The 18,061-nt window shown below is 35.6% G+C and overlaps 1 protein-coding gene and 1 non-coding gene across 3 annotated transcripts; both read right to left on the bottom strand.

The window, feature by feature from the left end:
- Window positions 1–939: 939 nt before the first annotated feature.
- On the bottom strand, window positions 940–4,913 carry LOC127098454 (serine/threonine protein phosphatase 2A 57 kDa regulatory subunit B' beta isoform). Of its 2 annotated transcripts, none has more exons than XM_051037056.1 (2): window positions 3,562–4,913; window positions 940–1,692 (listed from the first exon to the last, which is right to left on the bottom strand). In XM_051037056.1, exons 1-2 carry the CDS (start codon window positions 4,696–4,698, stop codon window positions 1,363–1,365), a joined length of 1,467 nt encoding a protein of 488 aa, XP_050893013.1. In that variant the 5' UTR covers window positions 4,699–4,913; the 3' UTR covers window positions 940–1,362. The 2 variants fall into 2 exon arrangements, with proteins under 2 accessions (XP_050893013.1, XP_050893014.1); XM_051037057.1 differs by lacking the exon at window positions 940–1,692 and adding an exon at window positions 1,701–3,354.
- Window positions 4,914–14,542: 9,629 nt separating this feature from the next.
- Window positions 14,543–14,649, bottom strand: LOC127099634 (small nucleolar RNA R71). The gene has a single exon (XR_007794116.1). It is a non-coding gene; the product is annotated as a small nucleolar RNA R71 (small nucleolar RNA).
- Between the last annotated feature and the right edge of the window lie 3,412 nt (window positions 14,650–18,061).

Here is an 18,061-nt window from a genome sequence, read left to right as displayed (position 1 = left end):
TTAAATGAGAGTGTCCAGAGTTTCAATCTCCGGACTTAAAATTCAAATTTCAATATCCAAATTTATTTTTTACATGAATTCTGCACGATTTTGAGATTGAGTTTGGTGTGTTTAAAGTGCTTTCGGATTCTAATTTCCACATTCTATAGGTATTTTTGAAATTTTGCCAGAATAGATGAGTAATGTATGAGGTGCAATGTATGAGGTGCAATTAACTATGCTCAAGAAAAAAGAAGACATATTTACCTCCCGTGCTAAATATAATGTTCAGCATGTTAGTATGTTACTCTAATAAAAACAAATACTTCCTATGAACAGATATTGTCATAAGTTATAGCAGGAGATGAACTAAGTTATATAGTGGAACAGAAAATATTGGATCTAAGGAGCATGTACTAAGTTTTATTTTTAATAGAACTCTTAAAATTATTTTGCGATTTCAGGAATTAATTTACATGTTCACTCAACACTGCCACAACCATTGAACCATTCATGAACCCATCCTATTTGGTGTTATCTTCTATTATGTAACCTTACAAGTATGCAGTAGGTTTCTCCTTAGCAAACTGTAGAAGTGAATAGCAGCAGCTTCTAAGTTTAATTTTTCAATGTAACATTGCTTCAACATGGCCAAACAAAAAAGAAACCGTCCCAAAGGGCCCTGTCCGGCTAATAGAACATAAATACAACACAAACAAAACCACACAATCTCGCTTGCTGGGTGACAAACAGCTACAAATAGCTAAGACTTCAAAGTGCAACGAGTTGAATGACAGTCACAGACAAACAAACAAGGACTCGCTAAGGGTTGATTCGTGTAAAATTGTAAACTATCCCAAATGCTAAATGACAACAACTTTATCAAAGTTAAATAGAAGATTATATTTACAATTCATTAACACAAGATATGGAGGATATATAAGGAATGAAACAAAAAAATCAAGGAGGAATATATCAAAAGCAACACGCCTTTGATAAACATAATGGAATAGTATAGAATAGAACATAGGAGTTCTGTTCAATATTTTATGCATATTCAAAGTATAACAAAACAGAATGTAAAGTAAAAAAAAATGTGGTAAGTTTTGGTTCGACTAAAAATGATGGAACCAAAAAAGAAAATCTGAAAGAACTAGTTCTTTTCTATTTTGTTTGTATGCTGAATGCCACCTCTATGTTCCTAGCTCAGCAAAAAAAATTATTCTTGAGCTCCTTAATTTTAGTCCTCTTGTTCGTAACACCTGTAACTAAAATAAAATTATGATTTCTTCATTTCGTACTTACATTTTGTAGTAATCTAGCATTGAAAAGAAGTTTCAGCAAAATCGCCTATGTGGAAAGAGTTGCTTGCGGGCCAACACATTAGTTAACCAAAACCATCTCATCCCTCACAACAGCCTGTGCAGCTACTGCTTCCAATTTCTTCCATGTTAACTCTCGCTTCTCTTCTACTTCTGTAGCCCTGGCTTCCTTTTCTAAATACTTCTTTTGACACTCTTCAAACAGTTCGCCATCCATCTCCTGAAACATTTTCCTCACATTGGCTGTTAGTCCATGCACTGCTCGGTTCCAATGACTTGTCATGTTATTTTCCAAAGCATCGAAGATTATTGGCAATATAGCACTTCGATTCTGAGCCACTAAGCTTATAATGTGCTCATTGTTCCACAAATAGAGTGCTCGTTCTGCAACCTGTTGTGGAATCAATTGACAGAGAGAGCAGTCAAAAGAAAATAAAGAATCATTTTCCATTTACATACACACTACTGTAAAAGGATGCAACTAATCATTTGTCAAAAACAAGTATTAGTGATAGTAAAATCTGATGAGCATTACGCATGGCCAATGTCCTAATTTAAAAGGCCCAAAACCCAACACAGTTTCCGAAGGCCTTCCAATCACAACCAGGTACCCAATCATTTTAAATACAGACAACAATTATATACAACATATTTCAGCAAAACTGAAGCAACAAACAGAAGCCAACTAAACCCAAAATAAGCCACTCAATAGCTTAGTAGATCTCCAAAGATAAATAAAAGAGAGCTCTCAACATTGGGGCCAATGTGCTCACTTGCTAAAAATGTTCGGCCTACACTCCAGGAACAACAGAACAAAAAAAGAATTTTAATGATTGTAGTTTTTCATAATCACTGTCATGAATTAATAATTTAATGCTAATAATAATAATAACCATTGTATGCAGGATTGCGAGTCAACTCGTGAACTTGTCCGACCTAACGTTCCAATCGCATGCCGGTGTGCTGCAATTCAATTAAAATCGTATGTAGCAAACTCGGTGAACTCGTCCGAGTTGAAAAGTTAACTCATTTTGATTCAATGATGCATCGCATCTGTTTTTGGGGGGCTTTTTAAGAATAAAACCCTAATTTTCTAAAACGGGTCTGGATGCGGGTCAGGCCATATTATAATCCTAATTTATTATTATTTTTTTAAATGGAAATTCAGAGAGACATGTATCGTAACTCATTTTAAATAAAAAGGAGTATCAATATTATGCAAACGCTTCGTGATTGCATCCTTCCACTTTCAATAAACTCAACCGTGGGCAACGTATTATTTCAGCATAAATTCTCTTCCTCTTTCATTCAAGCTTCCTCTTTTTGAGCATGTGTATGTAAGTATACATATATAAATATATTTTTCTACTAGTAGTGGGATCTTACGATCCGTGCTACGATCCTCAAGTTACGATTTTTCAATCCTCTACCAATTTTGTGTAAACTCTCAAGTATTTAAACATTGATAATAGTAGTATTAATAATAGTAATAATCTATTTTCTTTGGAACTGCTCATGTATGGTTGATACATATAGGCCTCAAATATAGAGATGTAACAAACTTTAGTATCAAAATCTCCTATGCCCAACAGAACTGAACACACTCATTAACCATGTTAGGAGGGCTCTCTCCCCCTCCATCTACTCTATACCACTCAGACTAGTATTACTATCCTTCGTCTGCCTCCTTTTCCCTCCACCACTCTTCATGCCATAAACATGTAACTATTTCCACCTGTTTTTGTCATTTATCGTCTACGGTAATGAAACTCAAAAGGAAGCATACCCTGCCAACTATATTTGTTTAAAAATATCATCTTTTTAAACTAAGTCAAATGAAATTCCACTTTCCTGCCCTCAAAATATATATATATCAGTGCCTACTTCAGCCTCAATAAAAGGAACAGTCCCAAATTTGATTATTTTCCCCTTACTGCAACAAAATGCAAGCTACGTTTCCCAACCAAAGTTCCGTAAGGAAAAAAAGTAGGCAATTATGTCATTCCAACATTCAAGCAACCCATATAAATGCACCCTCTTCTAGTATATTGTCCTGCGAAAATTGAAAAGATGGATATAGTAGAATACATGACTATTTAGACTACTTTATTTTTGAAGCTGACTATTTAGAGTACTAGTTACAAGTAATCTGATCGAAAGCAAACAACCCTCTAAAGCTAAGAATATCCCATCAAGTTGAAGCTGCACATGCAAAGTTTAAGGTAGTAAAGAAAATTTGTATATGGCAGTGACAACAGACCTGAAAGTGAGGGCTGTTAAGGCATCGAGCAATCTGTCTGAAAAGAGAAGCCATACATCTTACAAACTCAGGAGGTTGTGTTGACTCAAGAACCTCTTCCAATTCACCAAGAAAAAGAACTTCCTTATGACAATTAGTAACAGGCCAATACTTCAACAAACCCTTTATCACAGGATCAGCCAACCTTCCATCTTTCTCAACAAACTGAACAACACAATAAGACAAATTCTGATGATACGACGAAACACATTTAGGTTTATGAAGTGGTATAAGAGCCCTAATCAAGAAAAGTTTATGCTCCTCTTTCATAGGCAATGCAAAACCATTTATAATACTAGCCATAATCTCAAGCAATTCACAAATACCATTATGCCTCTGCGTCTCAAATATAAATCGATAGAATATATTGTTAATAGCTTTTCTTATAAAAGGCCTATGAACCATAAACTTCCCATAAATACGATGAAGAATTGTCTTCAAATACTCGCGCTCCCTTTGATCCTCCGAATCAAACAACTCCATAAGCTTTAAAACAAACACATGATCTACATACCGCTTCGCAATTTTAATATCAACCTCCGGCGAAACAATGTACCGCATTAGAATTTCATAAACAATCTGTAAATGGGCCCAAGACGGATCCATATACGTATCATCTTCTTCCGGATCCACAGTTTCGGTACCTGTGTTTTCATGCGACGCCGGCGGCAAACAACGGAAAATATTAACAGAAACCATACCGATCAATTCTTCCTGAAATTCGCTGAATTGAAACGAAGAGGATTGAATAACATCAACTAGCTCGTAAAGTGTTTGTCGTTTGATTTCTTTCTCCACGATGAACTTGAGTGTGTCTGAGAAATCACAGAGAGAACAACACTGTTGAATTTTTCTCAGAAACAGTGCGGACCGTTCTGAGACGGCGACTTCTTTGAGTGGCGGAAGTGATTCGATCACGGCCTGATTAGGCGGTGGCGCCGCCGTATTAGGTAGGTTCTGTGGCTCGGAATCGAAGGTGGAGCTACGTGATGCGTGTTTAACAACTACTTCGTAGAATTGGTGACCGTTTGCTGAATTTTCAGGGAACGTTACTTTCCCTGATTTTCTGTGTGCGCGCTTTATGATCTTGTTGAACATTTTTTATGATTTCTTGAAAAGGGAAGAACCCTAGAAATTGGGGAAAAACGACGAATGGAACATGTAAACGACGAAGAGAGAAAGCATCGAATGCGTTTTGTTGTGTTCGTTCTTTCTTTCTTTCTTCAGTGATAACATAAAATGGACACAAAAGTGGAAAAATGTGAAAGGGTGAATTTTGATGTTTAGTTCTCTGGGTCGTAAGAAAATCCCTGACACTTGGAATATTAATTAATGAATTTTTTTCTTTTTACGGGATTTTCTTTAATGGAATTAAAGATAATCATTATCCATAAAATCATGTCTAAATTACGCTTAAAGTTGATATATCTTTTTCAAATTAAAAAGAAAAACTAAAGTTGTTTATTTATAAATAAGTTTGAAAAATTATTATAATTCTTTTTAAATATATTTTTTATTAATAATTTTAATTTATCTTAAAATATTAAAAAAATATTACATATAATTATATTCAAACTAATTTAATAATAATTACAAGCATATTATACACGTTAATTATCTTATAATTTTAAAAAAAAAATAATTATTTATATTACAATCTTTTAAAAATAAATTATTATTGTACTTGTTAAAAATTACTCCCTCCATCCACAATGAGTTAATTATTTGAAATCAAAGAATATCCCAAAATGGATGATCTATTTCAATTTCCAATGCATGTTTTTCAATTTTATCTTTTAATTAATATTATTTTTATCATTTTCAATATATGATAAGGATATTTTAGTAAAAATATCATTATCTCTCTTTTAGTTATACTTTTTTCTTAATATATCTGAAATTGTCAACTGGATCCCACATTGTGAGACGGGGAGAGTATGAGATTGCATGGTACCCCTAAGTTAATAGAGATGACTAGAGAAGTTAGTAGAGTTAACCAAAGATTTTAGTAGTTTTCTTATGATTTTTCTTCTTGGTTAGATGTCATCATTAAAATTTTAATAAACAGTTGTATTCAACATCGTCTTTGATAATTGTCACAAAAAACTCTTGAAGAGAACTATCAACATCAAAAGTCATTTGACTTATAAAATTATCATCTTTAAATTTTATTTCATAATTCTCTTCATCAAAATCAACTAATGGTTATACTTGTATAACACATCATCCATATAAACAAACATACTTCCAAACAAACTTCTCTATATCTTTTATAATGATTGTGAATAAAGGTTCGACCTTTATCCAATTGGAATATAATCATCAGTAACAATTATGAATTTTAGGTGATTTGATGCGGGTAAGAAAGGCCTTAGGATGTCCATCCCATGACATCACGATTGATGTGATTCATTGGTGAACATTTGGAACTTGTCACGTTTTTGTATAATTCCCTTACAATCTAAATGTATGTTTCGCCAATAATCTTTTGATCTATAGAATTTTAGGCTAAGGTTATATGCCTATATAGAGATTTATACATATGTTATCATGGACCTTCTTTGTAATGTATTATGATTCTCTTTCTTTTAATCACAAAAATAAAGGTATATAAAAATGTGTTCTTGCATAACTCATTAGCAATGATATTGTAGTGTGTTTTAACTCGTTTGAATTTTTTAGCTTCCTCTCTTTGCTAGGTAATATTTGGTTTGAGAAAGGGTCCTTGAGATTCTAGATCCATGTCGAGATTACAATTAAAACACATAATTTGACTTTAAAACACTGAGTTCTTGTAAAGTATGAAAAACTATGGACTTATAATGACTACATACTTTCATTTTAGTATATTTTAAATCTCGTCAGTTTTTGTATTTTCACCTCATAGGTTGTGACTTATGGTGTACTTATTCTCCTTTTTTATCATCGGTGGGCTTTGGGAAGATGCCTCATTTCCTAACTTTTAGCTACCGATGTTTTCATAATAGTCATCTATGGAGGTAAATTATTTTAACGCTTTCAGTTATTTCTAATAGATTGTACCTTCTTTTAGAACTGCTTGATCTGGACTTTCATTACATTTATAGTGTTCTCTAATTTATGGTATTCTCTAATATATGCTCTTTGCGTATATGATTAGGCATGTCAACATAACTCGTACCCGCAGGTACACACCCGAACGTGGCCCGAAGATGACGGGGAAAACTCATTTGACTGGATTTGGATTCAGATTTGGATTTTCCCTAATTTAAAAGTATGGGGGCGGGTCAGTGTTTACCGTGAAATTTAGTAAACAAAAACAAGTTTCTATTTACTTAAGGGATTAAACTCAAAAATATCTTATGACATATTTATGTGAATCATAAACTTTAAATAATGTTGACATCAATGTCAAAATATACAGTTTCAGAATAATAATTGAACTTTAAAAAAAAATCGAAATGCGAAGAACTTAAAACAAAATGACTAAGTGATTTAATTGCAGAAAATGATTTGAACATAAAAGACTTTAATTTATAAAAGATGGAACGCATACGTATATTCTCAACTTTTTTCTCAATAACACAGATACTTTGAGTTTTTAGAATTGCGTACAATTATGGACCCCTAAAACTCAAAGTGAATGCTAATTATATACTAATCGTAAGTTAACCGTCTACAACGGTTGACTAAGCAAAACATGACACGTCTTCGTCTCCATGCAGCCTTCATCTTCGACAAGCTTCCACGTGTTCTTCAAGAATTGTTTAATTTTATCCATTCACACCTCATTTGACTGCGTAGAGAACATCTTGGAAACTTTGAAATCTACTAAGTCCCAAAAGTTCCTGATCTTCGTCTGACTACAATTTCGACCATAGTGAAAACTCATTGTCGACAAATCGAATTCGTCGAAATCCTCATGGCTATCATTAACCATTTTGACTTTTCATAAACCATTATTACATGATTCTTATCGCATTCTTGTACTTTTAATGCTGATGTCAAAAGTTGAGACAACAAATTGCTCCCCCAAATGCCATGTTTCAATTTCATATCAAAAGAGAGAAAGGTGGAATTTTTTTAATGTATTTTCGACATTGTTCCAACTCTCTCGTTGACATCATCATCGCCATTACCATTTTACTGCGTGTTGTCATTTTTCAAAAAATCCTTTCAGAATCCCGTCATTGCTCCTAGTTTTTAGGAGTTCATGCTTTTGCACGTCTCATTAATTGTTCAACTCACATTAATTTTCTCCATTTCTTACCAACTCTCCCACTTCTCAAGACACAAAGCAATCCACATTACCACATGTATGCTAAGTTTCTGCTACTGTGAAGAAAAGTAACTCTATAAAACTTCCATAATACTCTCTTTTCATCTTCTTCACTTTCGCTCTCAATTTTTTACACACGGAGAAACCCTTTTTCTTCACAACAAGCTCTTCAAACTTTAATAATGGCAGTTAACACTTCAACCAACAAATTTGATACTAGGAAAAATCAAATGGCTTACACGATTTTTCCATCAGAAACTGAGGAAGGAATGGATTTCGTTCCTGAACCTCCAATGGCTAAAGAGAAAATCTCCATTTGGAAAAAACAGGTACTCATTCCCTTCACACATTATGGTAAACTGTTAGCATTCTTAGGACCATACCCAACTGCTAAGTCCCAACCTGAGAAAATAAAAAACTTTTTTCCATGTTATCGTGTCACCATGCCCTCAGTGTTCGAAGAACGTTCTCTCGACTTATCCTTTATGGAAACAACTGTGTGTGTCTTTTGATGTGGGCCTCTTAACTAAAGCAAACAGTATCTTGCCTGGCTTAATAAAGTCGAAAGTAAAAGATAAAAATAGTGGGAAGACTTAGTCATCTTTGACATGATCCAAATCTCTAGAACTGGCCCTAGGTATAACCTAACCATGTTACTTGCATCAATCTTCTTTTGGGAAGGTTCAATCAACATTTTCAGTTCCCTTGTGGAATGCTTACGCCAACCTTATTCGACGTAGGAGCCATCACAGGACTTAACCCTCTTGGTAAAAATTTCACCCTTATCATAGAAACCGACCATGAATTTGTTTTCGAGCGCTTCAGCTTCAAAAACTTCATTATCAACCACCATGACAAGAAAATTGATGAGGTCACCAACCAAGGACATATAGCCTTTTTTACCCTTTGGCTTTCTTACAATATATTTTGTTCAGGATCTTTACAGATAGCTAGAAAATACGTCCCTCTAACAATCCAACTTCATGAGGGTCAAAATATTTCTTTAGCCAAACTACTTTTTGCCAATTTATATCAATCACTTGGAAATGCTTCTTACAAGTTGAAACACCTCCCCGAAATCAATAAACCATATCTCATCTCCGGCCCTTTATGGCTCTTGTAACTTTGGTTAAACGTTACCTTTGAACCTAAGTTGCATATAGCTGAGTCGAAAGCTTTGTTGGAAGAAATTGATTGCAAAATTATCGAAAGCACCAAACTTGCCTTAGTTATCCCCTATGACAATCCTTTAGAAATAACCTTATGAAATACATAAAAAAATTCCTTGAGTCGGAATTTTTTTTTCCGATCATGTCTCCTTTTGTGGACATATATTTTGGTTTATCTTGGTTTCGAAACAGGTCCCATGGTGTAACCCCTTCGGCTGTTGCAATGTTGAACTCTGTATGGGGAGACTTTTTGACTCCGACGCTTCTTTCCACTTGATATGAGACTGGAACGGTTGGTTTTGGTTTTATTGATCAGTCCAATCTAGTGGCTAGACAATTTGGTTTTAGCCAAATGCTTCTAAGTTCGCTCTACTCCTAAGAGAACCGCATTTATTGGTCGGAAAGGAAATTTACTCTTAGAGAATACAGAGACTACATCGCCTTTGCTCGTCAGTAAGTTCTTGAACTACCTACTTTCCACTTCTAACCATTTTTCTTTCTAATAGTGGAATTTGACAACTGGTGGACAAGTTACTTTCAATACCACTTTTCTGAACAAAATTTCTGCAAGAAGTTGTCGACTATCTTCTTTAGCTTACAAGAAAACCCAGGGAAGGAAAAAGTATATATTTAATCATTTAAATCATTTTCCTTAATACCTTTGATTTTTCACATGTTCCCATTGTAGATGAGACTGTAGAAAAGGATGACACAAATGTCGAAGGCCCTCCAATGTAGGTGAAGATAAGAAAAGGTAAGAACCTCAACAGAAAAATGTAAGTTTTTCTTTCTTCACATTTAGCTAATTTTCAAAATGGTTCTAACATTGCTTTCTATTCATAGTCGAAAACCGCAACCCCAACTCCCTTGCAACTACCAAAACTAAGAAGAAAAATGAATCCAAAAAGATTACCATAATACATGTATGTATTCAATTTCTCCTTTGATGGATTCGATGAAAGCAAAATTAAACAATATTTTCCCAACAGGTTATTCCAAAACCCACAGAAGTTATGACAAAAGTCAAAAGCTCAAAGGATAGTGAAATGACTCTAATTTTCTCAAGGCCAAAGCCAAAGACTCCTTTCAAATCAATTTTTAGAAAAAAAGGCATTTCCCCCAAAATCATTCCTCGAAAATAAACAATGACCTCGACTGCTGGTCCCTCCCATAAAGGAAAAGGAAAATAATACTTGTCTACCGATGAACAAGTGTAGGATGAGCCAAAAAATCTCCCAATCGAAGAATATAATACTAAGGTATTGCTACACACAATACACAAATTTACTTCTCAATTTTTAACTCCAAAACTAACCATTTTTCCATTTCTAGGAACCATCGAAGTTGGACGAGAACGTGGTGGACGAACCAACAGGTATCCCCCATTCAGTTCCTTCTGAAACCTTTTCTCATATTCATTGGTCGGAATTTATTGACTCTAGCATATCCTTTGTTCATCTACAAAACAAATCAGTTGGTGAAGGTACAAGTATATCTACTTAACCAAATCTTGAGGCGAAGGCTAATGTCGAACAATTGTCCCCCCAAAGAAACGACGAATTGGATGACACCATAGCTTTCGCTCATGATAACTCTTGTTCCGACAAACCAACAAAAAAAATATCTGAAGCAATGGAATAGGAGTAAACTATCCCGAATGTCGAAACTGCTCAGACAAAAAAGGAAAATTAACCTGCCACTGTCAAGGAAAAACAAGCTCAGCCCACTGTCATAGCCTAATTTTTACCCCTAAGATCCCATCTCATTTTAATCATTTAAATAGAATCAAACATCTCATGTGTGTGTCTTTTATACATTTCCAACCTTATGAAAAATACAAAAATATGTTTTGTCTTGTTTGATTCTTTTATAAGGTAGATGTGTTGGTTTAAGGAGCTCAAGTGATTGACTGCTCGAGATTATGGGCATTCCTTAGTAATTCAAGCTTCTCATTCATTCACAATAGTCAAGTGATTTCCATTCATCACAATCAAGTTCAATATTACATTCATTCAAGATCAATAAGTTCCAAATTCATCTGATGCTTAAATTAGGGTTTTTATCAAGATTGCTCAAATGTTGACTTTTTGACCAAGACATGATCTAATGGTTTGAAATATGATTCAAGTGCTTCATTATGATCCATTCACGTTCTTCAATTGGCTAAAGAAGTTTTGTTGATTCTAAGAATTGGCAGCAATTTTGGTAAAACAAAGAGTGTTCACAAGATGTCATGTGTGATGTCTTAACATGAGATATCATATGTACCTGCTGGAGTTGAAGAACATATGCAAGCATGATTGTTTCAGAATGCCACATACATTGTCAAGGCTTCTGATATTGGTTGTACCTGCTGGAGCTTATATGGAAGACATATGCTGCAGGATTGTTTCAGTTGACATACTCATTGTCATGGTAACTGATATGGCTGTACCTACTATAAAAGGAAACTGGATTATGCAGGATTTTTCCAGATGTCAGACCCGATGTCATGACATCCTGTACACAGAACATTCAGTATGAATGTCTGGTGTTTTGTGATTGCACAATTGGTGGAAATCAATGGTTGATTGAAGATATGGATAGTTGGCGCATTCTATCAGGGATATCAACCAGATTTGTTTATTTTCCAAGGAGATCTTTACAGCTGATATGAAAAGATTTGATTGGAAAATATATTTAGGGTTTTCAAGTTGTCCAAGCCCAGCTGTGTATAAAACTGAATTAGTTAATTCTGGTATGTGTTAACTGATTTAATATTCTGGGATTAGTTAGAATCCTATGTGGCGTTATTTGTGGAGGTCTTGAAGACTCAATCAGAATATTTGGTGAATATACAGTTTCTAAATATGGATATATTTTAGGAACTAAAAGATTGAAGACCTTGATTGTAGCAGAAGTTTGCTGCCAGCTTTGTAACAGCAAAGGAGAAGCTTGCTGCGATTTCTGAAGGCCCAAATCCAGTTGGGTGTTTAGGTTATAAATAGCAGATTGTAACCTAAGTTTTGTAAGCCTCAAAGAATGTAAAAACTAGAGGTGTGTGTGAGGTAAACCTCCCAACCTATGGGAAGGTTACCAGGTGTTTCTCAGTGCTTGAAAGCATGAGATTAGTTGTAACTCAAATGCTATAGGCAAGAGTGATTATGTTCTTGAACGAAGCTGTGAAGCATGTTCAAGTTGTTTAAATGATAACATGAAATAATATCACATTTTTGGACTCGATTTAATTAAATTATATTATTATTTGTTTCAATTTATTTCATATTAGATATTACGTGGTATTTTCCTTTTTATTTGTCTCAGGTAACTTATTTGAAGCAAAAGTGAAAAAGGAAGAAAAGGGGGTGCAAAAAAAGATGAGGAAAGCAAATTCCACTAAAGCCCAGCCCACAATTACAAGCCAGGAGCGCTGAAGCTGTGACGAGCGTCACGCCCTACTACTTTGTGTTACGAGCGTAATACATGGTGTGACGAACGTCACACCCGACTCCTATATTTTTGGCTTTTGACGCGTAACAGAGACACGTTGAAGCTATTCTTCCGCTTGACTCGTTGAAACGTGAAGCTTACTTACTGAAGGCATTTTGGGAAAACGGTTACAAAGGGGACTAATATAAATAGAACCAAAGATCCAACCCTGAAGCTCTCGCTTCCCTTTCCGCCGTGCAAGCATTTACAGCACTAATTTTCTACAGCTTTCTATTATTAACAATTTTTATTTCCTTTTCTTTTCCAGTCAATTTTCAGAGCACTTAATTAATTTTTCACACAATAGTTTCTACACCGGAAACTATTGTGTATCTTTTACTGGATCTAACCTTACGTTAGATCATAGTATTTTTATCCCTTTGCTTTTATTTTCCTGTCCGATTGAAGAGTGCAAGAACAAATCCAACCGGTCTGTGGTGGAGTGTTCAAGATTCCTATTAATTATTCAGGTTCTTTAATTTATTGTTTTAATTTATATATGCTCTGCATTGCTGTTTATTTATATTGTTTGCCTGATATGGTTTTATTTAAGCATGATAATTGTTTAGACCTGTTTAGCATGTCCGGCTAATTAATTTAGATATCGGTATGTAAAGTAAGCAGAATGAAGGAATCAAAACTAAGTTGGTATAATTATATTTAAAAATAAAGTCACTCTTTTTATGGTCTCAATTTACAGAGTTAATACCAAGGTTTTTGTACGAGAGTAAAAGACATAAAGAAGTTAAAATCAATAGAACGACGGTTTGAGTTTTTAACTGGACAGTGTAAATTGGACATTAATTCTAAATCAGGGCGAAAGCAATTTTTAGTGTTAATTAAATTCTAATCTTTTTCAAAAAGTATTTTTAAAAGTTAAATGTGAGGACGAGAGTTAAGCATTTAAGTTTAATTATATAATCTAAGTCAATAGAGCGAGAGTTTGAGACGAGGGTGTTTAAACGGTTATTATTTTAATGAAAAGAGTTTCTATAGATTATGTTTTTTCAAAAAGTGATTTTGGACTTAACTAATAAGTGACAGCTACATTAATATAAAGTCATAGTCTATTCAACAGAGCGAGAGTTTGAGATAAGACTTTTAATCAATAGTGTCTACTGAAAAGATTTATTTTAAAACCAAGAAACCAACGAAGATTTGATTCCCTAATTACGACGAACTACATATCGATATCCGCTTAATTGATATTTAAATTAGATCCAATTTTAGTTTTACTTCTCCCCCAAATCATCAAAGTATCATCCGCCTTAGCTTTACGAAGTAACCTTAGAAAATGGTATATCGATTCATAAGTCCCTGTGGGATCGATATCTTTTAAAACTACGCGATAAGACTGTGCACTTGCAGTTAGTACCCCAATAGACTTATAAAGTCGCGATCAAGTTTTTGGCGCCGTTGCCGGGGACTTTTATTTAGTCGATATCGTAACCCTTCTGTTACGTTGTAGAGACTAAGGCAATTTTTATTTCTTTCGTTGATTTGTATGCCACACACTCGCTCACAAGGCGAGCCGTTTTACTTACGAATCAACGACGTTGAACTATATCTCCGAGTCTTACGAAGAATTCGGGAATATCGTGCTGCAAACAATCTCCCTCCTATCAAAGTGCCCGACCTCAAAAATCTTCTTCCTTCGTCGATACCCGAGATGGCAGAACCAGCTCGTGCTCTTCGAGATTACGCCGCTCCATCGCAAGATGAGCCGCATTCGAGTATTGCTCCACCCGCAATCGAAGCAAACAACTTCGAACTTAAACCTTCGTTGTGACAAGCAGTGCAACAGAATCAATTCTCTGGAAATCCTACCGAGGATCCAAACCTTCATTTATCCGTATTTGTCCAATACGCTGATACTGTTAAAGCTAATGGTGTCACTTCATAGGCGATTCGACTTCGTCTTTTTTCCTTCTCGTTAAGAGATAAAGCTAGAAGATGGCTTCAGTCTCTTCCTTCCAACTCAGTCACCACATGGAATGAGTTGAAGAAAGTCTTTCTTGCCCGATATTTTCCTCCAAGCAAAACAGCTATGTTGAGAGCCCAGATAAATGGATTTAAACAGAAAGATAACGAGTCTCTTTTCGAAGCATGGGAAAGATACAAAGGCATGATGAGACTTTGTCCACACCATGGTTTAGAGGACTGGTTAGTAATTCATACCTTCTATAATGGTCTCTTATACAACGCAAGGTTAACAATAGACGCCGCCGCAGGTGGTGCACTTATGGATAAACCTTATGCCGATGCTTATCAACTTATCGAGAGCATGGCCCAAAACCATTATCAGTGGGGAAGCGACCGAACAATGGTAGAAAAACCTCAAACGAAAAGTGGCATGTACGAGATAAGTAGACTTGATCATGTTAATGCAAAAGTGGAAGCTCTGGCCCAGAAAATTGAAAGTTTAAATGTATCACCTCCAGCCACCGTGGTTGCCGCAGCTCAAAATTGCGAAGTCTGTGGAATCCAAGGTCACACTCCTGCAGATTGTCAACTCCTAACAGGAATCCAAGCAGAGCAAGTGAATTATGCTCAAGGAAATCCCTACTCGCATACCTATAACTCAAACTGGAAGAACCATCCTAATTTTTCATATAAGAGCAATAATGATTTATACGCACCAGGTCAATCTCCCAGTCAAGCCCCAGTTATACCCCCTGGATATCAAAAGTCGACCCCATCTACACCTAACAATAATGTTCCTAGAAAATCCAACTTGGAAATCATGATGGAGAACTTCATAGCTTCTCAACAGCAAACCAATAAAGATTTCTTAAACCAGAATGTAGACACTTGCGAACAAATTAAACAACTAGCAAGTAAAGTAGATGCCCTGGCTACCCATAACAAAATGCTGGAAACACAAATATCACAAGTAGCTCAACAACAAGCGCCTACTGCTGCCCCAACTGGTACATTTCCTGGACAGCCCCAACCTAACCCGAAAAGCCACGCTCATGCAATCATATTAAGAAGTGGAACAGAGGTAGAAGGACCGTCTGATCCAAGAATTAAAAACCAAAACTCTAAAAAGTCAACTGAGGAAGAAAATAAACCTAAGGAAAAGGAGGAGAGTAATAAGGAAACCGTAGAAAAGAAAGAACCTTATGTACCTCCACCACCTTATAAACCACCTATCCCTTACCCTCAAAGGCTTATTAAAACCAAAGATGCAGGCCAATTTAAAAAATTTGTTGACTTACTGAAACAATTAAACGTCACAATTCCTTTTACAGAAGCTATTACGCAGATGTCCTCATATGCTAAGTTCTTAAAAGAAATTCTTTCTAATAAAAGGAAACTTGAAGATAGCGAAATCGTTACACTCACTACTGAATGCAACGCTATAATCCAGAATATGCCTCCTAAACTTAAAGATCCTGGTAGTTTCTCTATACCCTGTCACATAGGAAAATTTGTCATAGACAAAGCTCTATGCGATTTAGGAGCAGGTATCAGTGTTATGCCTTTATCCATATGCAAGAAACTGGAAATGGGAGAATTAAGACCAGCTAAAATGTTTGTGCAATTAGCAGATCGTTCCGTTAGATATCCTGTAGGAATTCTTGAAAATGTTCCCGTGCGCATAGGTCAATTCTACATTCCAACCGATTTTATAATTATGGACATAAGAGAAGATGAAGTTACACCCATTATATTGGGAAGACCATTCTTAGCAACCGCCGGTGCGATCATAGACGTAAAACGAGGACGACTCACTTTCGAAGTAGGAGAAGAGAAAATTGAGTTCATTCTTTCCCAATTTTTGAAAGCACCTGCAATAGATGACACATGTTACTTCATGGATATCATCGATGAATGCATAAAAGAAACAGAGTTAGAAAATGACAAATTGTCTGACTATCGTGTAGAAGACAGACTTAACCAATGTTTAGCAATGACATCGGATCCTACGCAATGCCTTAAGAAACCAAACCTCGACCTGAAAACACTTCCCAAAAATCTGAGATATGAATTCCTAGACTTAGAACTTGAACGACCAGTGATAGTAAATGCAGACCTAGGAAAACTCGAAACCGAAAAACTCCTACATATCTTAAGAAAATATCCAACCGCACTAGGATACAACATCACCGATCTTAAAGGAATAAGTCCTTCTATTTGTATGCACCGCATCATGCTAGAAGAAGACTGTAAAACTTCTAGGGAACATCAGAGGAGACTAAACCCGATCCCGGGTGAGGTAGTGAAAAAGGAAGTAACAAAGTTATTAGAGGTAGGTATCATATATCCTATATCTGATAGCAAATGGGTTAGTCCTGTACACGTAGTACCAAAGAAAGGAGGTATAACAGTTATTGAAAATGAAAAAGGAGAAACTATAACCAAACGAATCGAATCGGGATGGAGAATATGCATTGATTATAGGAAACTAAACAAAGCAACCCGAAAAGATCATTTCCCTTTACCATTCATTGACCAGATGTTAGAACGATTAGCAAAACATTCTCATTTCTGCTATCTAGACGGGTACTCAGGCTTCTTTCAAATACCAATTCATCCTGATGACCAAGAAAAGACAACATTCACATGTCCTTTTGGTACCTTCGGTTATCGACGAATGCCGTTCTGCTTGTGCAATGCTCCTGCAACCTTCCAAAGGTGCATGATGGCAATATTCACCGATTTTCTCGAAAACATCATGGAAGTATTTATGGATGATTTTTACGTATGCGGACAAAGCTTTGAAGAATGTCTTGAAAACCTAGAAAGAGTTCTAGAACGATGTGTAAAAGTAAACCTAGTACTTAATTGGGAAAAATGTCACTTTATGGTACAAGAAGGAATTGTTTTAGGACACATCATATCAAATAGAGGAATTGAAGTAGACAAATCCAAAATAGAAGTAATCGAAAACCTTCAACCTCCGAAAACTGTGAGAGAAGTACAAAGCTTCTTAGGACATGCGGTTTTTACCGACGATTCATTAAAGATTTCTCTAAAATAACTAAACCTTTAACCAGATTATTGATGAAAGATGCTGAATTCATCTTCGACAATAAATGTTTAGAAGCATTTCAAACGCTTAAACAAGCATTGATCTCCGCGCCCATAATGCAGGCTCCGGATTGGAATGAACCATTCGAAATAATGTGTGACGCAAGTGACTACGCCGTAGGCGCTGTTTTAGGACAACGAAAGGATAAAAAGCTTCACGTCATATATTACGCAAGTAGAACCCTAGACGAAGCACAAATGAATTACGCCACGACCGAGAAAGAACTTTTAGCAGTGGTGTTTGCACTAGATAAATTTCGTTCTTACTTGGTCGGAGCTAAAATAATCGTTTACACTGACCACGCCGCCATTTAGTACCTCTTAACAAAAAAGGACGCTAAACCTAGACTCCTAAGGTGGGTTTTGTTGCTACAAGAATTCGATTTGGAAATCAAATATAAGAAAGGAACTGAAAACGTAGTAGCAGATCACCTCTCTAGACTTGAAAACCTGGAACCGGAAAGAACATCGATCAACGATGATTTCTCGTACGATAAACTTATAGCTACTTTGGAAGAAAATAAAGCTG

Source organism: Lathyrus oleraceus, chromosome 6, assembly GCF_024323335.1.
Source record: "Lathyrus oleraceus cultivar Zhongwan6 chromosome 6, CAAS_Psat_ZW6_1.0, whole genome shotgun sequence".
Classification (NCBI taxonomy): domain Eukaryota; kingdom Viridiplantae; phylum Streptophyta; class Magnoliopsida; order Fabales; family Fabaceae; genus Lathyrus; species Lathyrus oleraceus.
This window is presented reverse-complemented; position numbering and strand designations above follow the sequence as displayed.

Excerpts from the sequence above, each read along its gene's own strand:
- LOC127098454 (XM_051037056.1), bottom strand. The coding sequence starts at position 4,698 with ATGTTCAACAAGATCATAAAGCGCGCACACAGAAAATCAGGGAAAGTA. Across the intron at positions 1,693-3,561 it reads TTAACAGCCCTCACTTTCAG|GTTGCAGAACGAGCACTCTA; the intron begins GTCTGTTGTCAC and ends ATTCCACAACAG.